Genomic DNA, 11,157 nt, shown 5'->3' on the forward strand with positions numbered 1-11,157 from the left:
ACTATGTAGTATTTATGGGTTTATATAACCCAAAATCCACTTTTTTATACATATTATGTGCTCCTGCATTGTCTAGTCGCTGTATAATAGTTTTTGTTTCATTTTCGTAGTGTTTCAAAAAGTCATGTAAAATAACACGGTCGCGGGCCGCGGTTGCATAGCCACTGTTAGCAGCGAGACGCCATGTTTCTACCGGAGCCTGTAAGGACAAACGAGAGAGAACAAATCAAGCGTCTCTTTACTTGTAGCGGAAGTCCCGCCTCCTCTCTCTCCGCTTCGTCTGCTACGGCCGCGGTAGCTCGCCCTCTCCCTCGCCTCACGAACCTCATCTGCTGACACGGAGAAAGACGACGAGTTCGACATTTGACCAGCTGCGGATACCGTAGCGCTCAGGGAAGGGACGGGGTGAGCAGAGCAGCAGGTCTTTGTTGTAAATTTCAGCCTCTCCTCTAGATGGCACTATAAACTACTTACTTCACCTTTAAAATGCATTATCAGCAAACACACCAATATTTGACTATTAACTAAAGTAGTAGGTTGAATAAGCCGCTCCCTCCTTGTCTACATCTATGCTTGCACCCTCTCTAACTATTTATTTTGTATTATTTTTATTTTACAATAATTTTTTTTACGATACCTTTTAGTCTCATCTACGCAGAAGAGACTAAAAGACCGTTGCAGTTGGGCGCAAAGAAAAATGTATAAGCATATCGGTATCTGTATCGGTTATCAACCCAAGAACCGAAAAGAAAAAGTCCAATATCGGGCATTCCTAGACTCCAAAGTAAAAAAAAACAAAACATATTTATGTACTTGGGTGGAAAAAATGTCCATTATATTACCATTTCCACTGTGTGGGACCTCACATGTATACTACATGTATAATGAAATAGCACACAGGCATAAGTGGGCGCAAAAAACACATTTGGTGCTTTGTTTGGGATTTGTTAGGTCAGAACATGGTGAACATATGCGTATTTGCTGAGAACAAGTCTAATACTATGTATAAGGTAATGAAAATTGGCACAGTTTCATAGTGAATGTTGAAAACATTAAGGTTTAGGGATCCTTATCAAGACTTGGGGGATACACTTTTAAAGCAGGATGGTACCAGATAAACCAGGTCAGGGAATTACTAACTGCTCCTCGTGCCAGAGGCTTTATCATTACATTTCCATGAGTACAATCTGTCATAACGAGTTAAACTTTTATCTCATTATTGAACCTTTTTGCCATCCGCGAGCACCTGTCCTTTTCACCAAAGTCCACAGTATCACCGCCTCTCCTGCCTCTCTGCTCCCCCGTCTTCATCTCTCATGCAGCATCCTGCAGTGAGGAACACTTCACTTCTTTGAGCGATGGAACAAATGTGGTTTGAGCAATCAGTGCTCAGTACGGATCTGAGCGAGGCCTCCGATCTATCAGTTCTTTGCCAAACGCTTTCCTTGAGTCATTTTTGCCCTAATTCTATTGTCTCAGCCTGTTTTCGTGGCAGCACTTTGAAATGTAAGCTTTGAATTGTATTGTATAAATAAACCCGTACTTACTTACTTACTGGGGCCCAGGTACATCATGTCATTGCATACAGTGCGCTGACATTGTTAGAACACAGATTAAACATTGCGTTTCATTGTGGAGGCCCACTCCGATATTTCATTGCACATATAATTGTGCAGTTTATACTTCAGCGCGCAATAAACGTAGCAAACGAACGGTATGTTTAACATATTCGTTTGAGGGTGTTTTCACTGTTTACAGTGATTGTAGGTTATGAGGATGAGAGGGTAGTTTACATTACGGCTGGAGAACAAAAAAAATAAAAGAGTTGTTTACACTCGCCGGATGGTGTCTAATCATTTTGAGTAAGTGATAAAGACGAGCAGGGCGGGAGGGGGGGGGTTGGATTTCTCATCAAGACTTGACCTTGGGTGCCGTTCTTACTTTGAACCTCGGCAGACTGTTTAGAAATCAGAAAATGATGCAGCATGACGTGATCGTGGCCTTCGGAGCAGAGCTAAATCTTCCGCTAATCCCGAGCGTTATGTCACCTTCGTATGCGTCTCGACCCGGTGAGACGTTGCTTGATTTACTCTGGACGGTTGCCAGATAAATCAAACCCCCGAGCGGTCGCCTTTCATCGCGTCGCATCGCTCTTGTCGTTGTTTACGGCAGGCCTTGGTTTTTTTTGCGCCAAACGCAGTCCTTGCAACAAGGCCTCGGCTTATCTGCAGCACAGGCGTCCGTCCTTCTGTAGTGCCTGAAGGGACTTGAGGTCAGCAGCCCGTCTGCACACCGCGCTACAGTTATCATCTTTCTTATCCTTTAGACACGATAAGCTCTCGCTGATCAACTGATATCCTGACGTGGGCGAGCTTTGTCATGTGAGCAGGCTACTTGACTACAACCTTCAGATTTGATCATCATAGCGCTACCAATAATAGCCCAGTGTAGAGGGCATTACTGTACGCGGCTAATGTTACAGTAGCTGTCGATGAAAGTAACCCCCTTTTTTCACATTCACAGACTATTTGCGAAAAAATTAGCTCCGACTCTTAACGCGTCCCAATCCCGCCGATCCATCGGACTGGAACGGACTGAACTGTGCTTTAATTTATGCGATACCAGACGTGTAAACACACACCTCCAGGAACGTCCGCGCATGTAAACAGTTTTTCCCAGTCTGACATCCAAACTATTTTCCACTTCACTGTCCGGTTGACGTTTCCCGCTCTCACCCACCTCTCTTACCCCCATTCAAGCTCCAACTTTGTCCACACTGAACTCTTTCCAAACAAAACGCATCCTCTGCAGTACTCGATGGCTGTTTCGCTGATCTGCTGCGTCTTGTGCACCTCTGTTACCTAACTAATTGACCGTCCATCTATCCATGAATCCACCAGCTACTAAAATGATTCATTGACTGATCAAATAGCCTTAAAAACCTGTGAAAATTCAAAAGTATACTCTCTAGAAGCACATCACACTTGCCTTGCATCCATGCTCTATGTTGTTGAGCTCTACAGTGTGAAAGAGATGCATGATGACATAACCGATCATTCTTTGGTTTTCTTTTGAAAATGGAAATTATCATAAACAAATGTGCCTCATGACGTTTAAGTACCAGGACTGAATTTCACAATAAAAGCCTTGTATATATATATATATATATATATATATATATATATATATATATATACATACAAAACGAGAACATGAGTGCAAACAACTGAAACAACAGGCGGCCCTGCACCTGTTTATACCCACCTGTTTTTTTGGGGGTTTTTTGCATACTAAAATTTACATAACCATTAATCTGATGTACTGCCCTGGCCGTAGGGTTATATATGCATGGTTTGCAAACTCAGGCCTGGTATAATAAGTAACATAATTGTGTACATGTAGGAACCCGGACTGTTATATGACTATGATTCATGGGATTAAAATATCTGAGCACCTGTTTTGAATCAGTGCTAGAATCAGCGTTGTTGTTGTTGTCGTCACAATGTGTCATTGCTATTGAACCACGTGCTGCAGTTGCAGCACAAAGGTTGCTGTTTAAATCCCATTTCAGTCAAGTCCTTTCTTTGTAGAATTTGCACGTTTTTTGGGGATATCCATTTGAACTTTAGGGGCAAAGTTCAAAATATACATCCTAGAAGTGCAGCAGACCCTTTGAAGGAATTACCATGTGGTCTAATAAAGGGCACTGTGAGTAAAGTTGGCCTTAGTTCCACTTTAAATGCTCTAATCCAGTGGGGTTTTTTTTTTTTTTTAATTTAATTTTTATACCATTATCACCAACGTTCAAAATAAATGTAGTGTAAACAGGCCGAGCACAGTCGGCCACAGACTTTTCACAGGGGGCAGATTTATTCCCAATAAGATAATTTAGCCTTTCATCATCCTCTTCTATTTTTTGGGACCCTTATTTCCAATACATACACATACAACAGTATTTTTGATTTTCCATGTGCTTCGCCCTCCTCTGCACTAAGACCGAGAACCATCTTGGATTAACTCTAAATTGATCACAGGTTCTAATGTGAGTCTGAACATTGTTTGTCTTTATACGCTGACCCTGTGATTATGCTCTCACCCTGTGTCGGCTTAGATTGGGCTCCAGCTCCCCAACAACATCAGTCAACGACATCCCAACACAAGCCGGACATGATGATGGATGGATCTTAAACGGTGAAGTAGTGTTTATTGTAATCACCAGACATCGGTCTTACTTTCCTCTGCAGGACGGAGAACCTTCATAGACGTACACTTTTTGTGTTTTGGCACAAGCATACTGTCTCTGTCATCATAATATTTCAATTCGTAGAACTGCAGCTTTGCATGTATAAGCAAATAAAGACCTTTAAAGACACAAAACTGCTCCCTAGTTTGAAGGACAGGACTTCAAGAAAACCCTATTTAATCTTAGGGTTTAATTTCATTTTTTTCTGGCCCAACATAAGACATGGGTGAATTAGCATAGTGGTTAGCTGTGTGTGTGTTTAATAGGGTGTTGAACAAAAATTACCTCGGGGGTCAATGATGGAAAAAGTGAAGACAAAACAAACTAGTGGGTTGACAATATGAGAAAATTATAATGAGGTTGTGAGAATGATATATTCATGATGATATTTCACTGAATTACAACGTAAAAGTGCTTGCTTTGATATGGAATGATGTGTACGTCACAATGGTAACATATTTAGGGTGCAAAATAAACCTATTCACATAAAAAAAAAAGAGAAATTCATCTAAAATCAAGTGAATAATAACATCAACAACTGTAATTAAAATACTAAACAAGCTTATATGTCATTTAAAGTAATACATCATGTGATAATTACAACCAAATGTATTATTATTAATATTATAAAAATATTGCCTATGTTTGATCACTGTGCCGGCAGCTGTGTCACGACCAATGTTTTTATTATAATAATGATGCTAATAAGTAGCCGGTCTGACACCTCTGATTTAAGCGCACCACTTTTGTTTTTCTACGACTTTGGACAGAGCTTAACATACTTAAAGGGGACATATTATACCCCATATTATATTTCTCCAAGTTAACCTAGTTCCCTGGTGTCCTAATGAACATGTCTGTGACATGCTTTGGTCAAAATACCATAAGGATGAAGCACCACAGCAGTTCAATCACTCTGCCAAAACAGCCCTGTTCAGAACGCTCTGTTTAGTAGTATCTCTTTAGGTCCACCTTAAAAAAAAGTAAAAACAAAACTTAAGGGACAGGAAATGGCATCAGCCACAGAGGCTACTGGGAGCTAACAGAAGTTAGCATTTGGAAAAGTGATCATTTGCAGGCTCTAGCAGGCACATTGCCGTCATATATAACATGTATCCACTGGACAGATAAATCCTCTGAGGCTGGAAGTTTGTGTAGAACTCTGTGCTGCACTGTGGAGCCAAGAATAGAACTTTCCGCGGACTTCCGGTTGTCGGATACTGTTGCCCTAGCCAGCACTCTCATACGTTTTACGGACAAAGCGGAGCTCCGCAAGACAACAATTCCAGGAATTTAGCGCATTGTGACGTCCCAAATAGCGCGGAAGTCAACATTGCATGTTTCATCTCCTGTACTTAGACTGAGGAGGACCACAAAAACATGAGTGAGTCATCTTTTTTCACACTTTGCCGACTGATAGGGAGTCCAGAGTCCCAAATATAAGGATTGAAATGATTAAAAAGTTGATTTTGCATAATAAGGGACCTTTAAAAACCGTTCACTCACTGTGGAGTCTGAACAAAAAAAACCTACTGTGACATTTTGCGGTATGTCTGTGACATCACATTTCACGCAACAGCAGACAAAGGAGTTAAAGAAAAAAAAAACACAGGGCCAACAGACCAACCACTGGCAACGGGAATGGTGTTAATTGCCTTTTTAAGTGTAGCAGGTTCGTTCAAAAAAAAAAAAAAAATCCTCTGTATATCAGTCAATTTTCAGCCAAAAAGTTATTTTAGATAAGCTCGGTGAGGCGTTCATGTCTCAGAGTCCGCACTTCTGTCGTCCACTGAACTTTTATGGCCCGTGTCTGAACGAGAGCCGGCTGCAGCGATGTTGAGAAGCTGCTCGTCCTTCTGTGTATACTTAGTCGGTGACTGTGTGAGAGGCCCTGGGGGGATATGTGTACAGGCCTACCGGCATCAGCTCCTTCACATGTGACTGTTCACACCCCAGCCACACTGACCAGAGGGGTAAACAAATGACTTGTGCATATAAAAATGCACACAGACACACACACACACACACACACACACACACACACACACACACACACAGGAGCGTTATCAACACCATGGCACATTATCAAGATCCTGCAGGGAAAGAGCAGATTGTTTTAATAATAAATGGTATCATTGATCCTCTCCGACTCCTCAGACACAGAGAGGAACTGTGGGAGCGCAATGGAACAGCTGACACACACACACACACACACACACAAACACACACTCTATTTGTGTCACCCTAAACTCATGACACAAAACTATAAAAAGTATTATCATGCCGGACGTAAATATCTTTAAAGCTACTGCAAACATAGCCTTTGATTTGATTTGATTTGATGAGAAGCCTCCTGTTAGGATGACTGAATATTTTTCATTCAATCCAATCCAACTCATACTGCGCTGATTTTGCCTCCATATTAAGACCAGCCAAAACAAGTATGTGCAGCAAATTAATAAATTAAAAAGAGAATTATATTAGTTACACTTATATTATTAAAAAAACTGTGTCAAAAAGCTTCTTTTTTTTTTTTTTTTTTTAACAAAAACGTATTGAAATCATATGAAAAGTCTTGCTCGGGGGGAGTGAATGGGTTAATCCTGTTTGTGAGGGTCTGATGACACGATCATCTGCTACATTACTTCTTACCAAAACACAGCTATATCCTCTGGGGTTCGATTATAAATATAAGGAAGTATCTGTTCACATGCTCTCTCATGAGAGGGATCCATCAGCGAGCAGAAAGCACACAATTAATGTGACATTAATGTGCACATAACCCCAACCCCCCCCAACCCCCCTACCCCACCAACAAACTAAAAACACTGAATGAGAGCCGCTAAGCTACAGCAGGACTGTGACATTATTTCAAATTTTAACGTTTTAAAACCAAGATGTTAAGCAGTAAAGCTTGATGTTTTGCGTGGAAAAGTTCATTGTTTACCTTTTCTAGATGTGATTAAATTAGTGCTGGGCATTAACGGCAGTTAACTGCGTTAATGGCGTCAACGCTATCACACGTTAACGCATGACACGTTTCCACGACGACTGACCGGAAAAAGACGCGAGGGACGTCATGTTTTACGTGACTCTGGATTGTTAAAATGAGTCTATAAAGTAGCATTAAACTTTAAAAACAGAGGCACACATACGCAGTACACGGGTACGCTGGTAGGCAATGTAGGTGCGTGCTAATGGGGCTAAAAAGGAGCTAACGCAGCTAACTGGTAAACGGCGCCTGGACTCCGGTGTCCCGGCACGTAAACATGACGTCGCGCGCGTCTTTTTCCGGTCAGTCGCCATGGAAACGCGTCGTGCGTTGACGTGCGTTTTCCAATTGTGACTAAACTTTGCTTTAATCTTAACTAGTGCAGTGTCCGTAGGAAGTATGCATTAGCATGCTAGGACCGCTACAACGTCAAAAGCTAAATCTCCGATTAGCATGCCAACGTCTGCAACTCTTCCCATCCAGCACATGTACACATTGAACATTGATATTCGCTCAAGACTTACAGATGAGGTGAGATCGCTCAGGCGTGGAAACACCGATAGCGCTAGTGTGTTCCTCGCTAATATTCGGATATTCGCAGATGAGATGAGATTACTCGGGGGCGTGGAAATCCAGAGCGAATTTGGGTTCCCGATCGTGTATTACCGGCGTGACTATCGCCAAAGTGAGACCTATGCACCTATCCACACAATTAGACCTAGCTAGCCTAGCAGGGGGACTGTATCTTACTATGAAAGACAATCCTGACAGCGCCCCCTGCCTGGTGCAATGTGATAAATCAGTGAAAATCAAGGATGCACACCATCGGGCCATGCTCAACCCATATCCAAAATCTTAGGTCGATCTGAATAACGGTTAGCGAGATATGCCCTTCTCAGACACACACGCAGACAAAACTTGCTTTATAGATAGATAACTAACTATTTTTTACATCTTACTGTAACTATTTACATCCTAGATGTATCCAGTCGTGATGAATTGGACAAAAATCTCTAAGCGTCTCTCAAACTACATGTTGCCACGCGAATGTGGAGCTATATCAAGCAACCTCTCAAGCTTTCAACTGATGAAAGCAATCTGAAGAGTCAAACCCCCAGTTGTTAAAAAACCACAGAAGACACTTTGACGTACACTTTCTGTGCTTCGCTCGCTCAAGAACGAACCAATTAGATGCACATTTCTGCTCATTTGACAGAGGATACCGTTTCTTGGAACATTGGCCTCGAGCTGAGTGGTAATAAACAATAGTCAGTATAGTATGCGGTTTAACTCTGCCTTCACTATAGCTCTACACATGTCAGAGTTGGTCTTTATTCAACACATTTGGACTATAATGCTGTAAAATGTACTGATATTGGCTGTGGTTTATTTATTTAACAGACGATGGTTAAACCACCGTTAAAACAAGAGAAAATGTGATTATTGAAAACAAATACTAGGCATTAATAAACACTTATGGTGTGATATAGATACTGAATAATGTTAATGTGAGCCATGAAGGTAATGTAATGAAGTTCATATATCATATGAACTGTTCATATATCATATGAACTGACACAATCTCTGCCATGTAATCAACTATAGCACATTAATGACCAAAGTGACCAAAATCATCAAAATTATCGCATGGTTACTTTTTATATTTGTTGTATTTTAGGGGATTATTTTAGCGTTTTAGTGTCTAGTATGTAGTATATTTGTTGACGACCTCATAAGGTGATTTATGTACAGTATATATGTTTTTCTTTTCTTACAACGACAAATAAAGATTTCTTCAGTTCCATATAATAGCTCCATGCAGAAAGTAACTAAGGAGAGAAAAGAGGAAGGAGGCAGTACTGAATAAAAGTGTCTGCTAAATGACATGTAATACTTCAGAATTACAAATACTACATTAATACTGTAAAACACACACAAAAAAAATTGCATTTTTCCTCACAAGCTTGGAAATCTTGTCTGATAACATAGCCGACACAGTACCGTAGCTAGCTATTTTGTGACTCAACAGCTAGCTACACTAATGCTAATCGAAAATTTTAAAAACTCCATTGTGCCTAATGAGGTTGCACAATGTGAGTTTGTATTATTTGTTATGCTATAAAACATGCTAATGCTAATTGTGCCCTTACCTTTGGAAACATGTTCCAGACAGCGCAGCTGCTGCTGATGAGCCGCTGCCTGCCTGGTCACAACAGCTAGCTGCGCTAATGCTAATCGAAAATTAAACAAATTACTTTGTATTTGAAGATACTTTCTTCAAATATTTTGAATAATGACAATATCCTAATAAGAAGGGAATCTCCTCATTGTGTTGCGTCATGCGAGTGCTTGCTATAAATGCTTCCATTGCTCGTTCACATCGACCTTTTATCAATACACCAACTCTTCAACCTCTCCAACGCACATATACTTTTAAAAAAAATTCACGTTTCCATTGATATATTTTTTCACAATCAAAAAAGCGCATAAAAACAAGTTGATGGAAACCACCTATTATTACATGAAGACACCTAAGTCACTGTGTGTTGTCTTTTATATTGCATTTTAGTCTATTGTCCTCTGTGTTGTGGACAAAGCGGCTCAGTGGTAGTCGTCTTTCAGCTCGAAGGTTGCGAGTTCTATCCCAACCTCTGCTTGTCCAGATGTGCTGTGTGAATGACACAACTGTGGTGGTGTGTAAAGCAGCTCTAGTTGGTCATCGAGACTAGAAAAGCTCTACAAATACAGACCATCAGTCTAATTTACTCAAGAATGAAACTGTATTTTTTACCTTTACTATGTTTTCGCCGTTTCGAGTTTGTTTGTTGGTCTGTTAGTTAGCAACATAGCTCGAAAAAGCCACAAACAGATTTGGGTGACAATTTCAGGAAATGTCCGCAATGGGACCAGGAACAAGTGATTAAATTTTGGGCCTGATCCATAGACGCTATCACTGGTTACAACACTCGCTGTCCGACCCAGATTTTGGAAGTCCAAAGGGGGCGGGGGGGACTGCGCTCTCCGAGTGCTTTTCTAGTTGTTAAAAATTTATTAATAATAATAATAATAATAATAATAACAACAGTTATTTAGTCTATTGTATGTAATGTCTGCAGAGAGACTCTAATAAAGACACTGAATGAGCATAATGGCTGTTAGTAGATTGTAATTGGAGCAGAAGAAGGTTTGGGCCTCCTCAGATCATAAACAAACATTAGGGGGGGCCTCCTCACGTGCGACTGTCACTCTCTACCTGACACTGATGATGATGATGATGATGATGCCAGTGTCTGTGCCAGTGTCTGTGCCAGTGTCTGTGCCTGTGTCCTGCACCTTCACCCTCTGCTCTGGAAAACATACTGTACCTTGACGCTGGTGTGGCTCGTCTGCGTCTCGGCCTCGATGCGGATGTGTCCGCCGCTGTTCTCCTTGCGGTGCGAGTTGTTGCGCGAGTGTCGGCTCTGGTAGGTGATGACGGACGGGATGGTCTCGGCCGCGTCGGTCTTGATGAAGAGCCCGTGCAGCGTGGCCGCGGTGCCCTGCGAGATGGTGGTGGTGGTCTGGTGCGGGGAGTTGGACTCGTCCGAGTCCCGGCAGTAGATCACCCCGCTCTGAGAGACGTGGATGCTGGGAGCGCAGCCCATGCCTCGGCAGCGGCAGTGGGAGAGTCAGATCCCCGGGAATGAACGGCGACACTTGCAGCAGCAGCAGCTGCTGCAGCGGCGGCGGCGGCGGCGGCAGAAGAGAAACCACCCTCCACCCTCCTGTCGTCCACAGCTGCCTGCACACGGACTCCTCTCTCCTCCGGGCATCGGCTGCGGGACTCGAATCGCTGCTCTCTCCTCCGCACACCCCCCGTTTGAGCACATGAAGGGAGGGAAGCGTGAGCTGCAGACGATGGTCTTCCTTTTTTTTTTTTTTT

General features: G+C 42.1%; 1 protein-coding gene across 1 annotated transcript in view; it reads right to left on the bottom strand.

The window, feature by feature from the left end:
• The window catches only part of pde8b (phosphodiesterase 8B), a gene marked incomplete at its 5' end in the record, with an annotated part of 50,950 nt that extends 40,071 nt beyond the window's left edge, over positions 1-10,879 (bottom strand). The window contains one exon of the mRNA XM_083900038.1: positions 10,601-10,879. Within this exon, the coding sequence (XP_083756164.1) occupies positions 10,601-10,879 (279 nt within the window). The remainder of the gene's footprint in view (positions 1-10,600) is intronic.
• Positions 10,880-11,157: the final 278 nt, after the last annotated feature.

This window comes from Microchirus variegatus (assembly GCF_963457635.1).
Source record: "Microchirus variegatus genome assembly, chromosome: 1".
Taxonomy (NCBI): Eukaryota; Metazoa; Chordata; class Actinopteri; order Pleuronectiformes; family Soleidae; genus Microchirus; species Microchirus variegatus.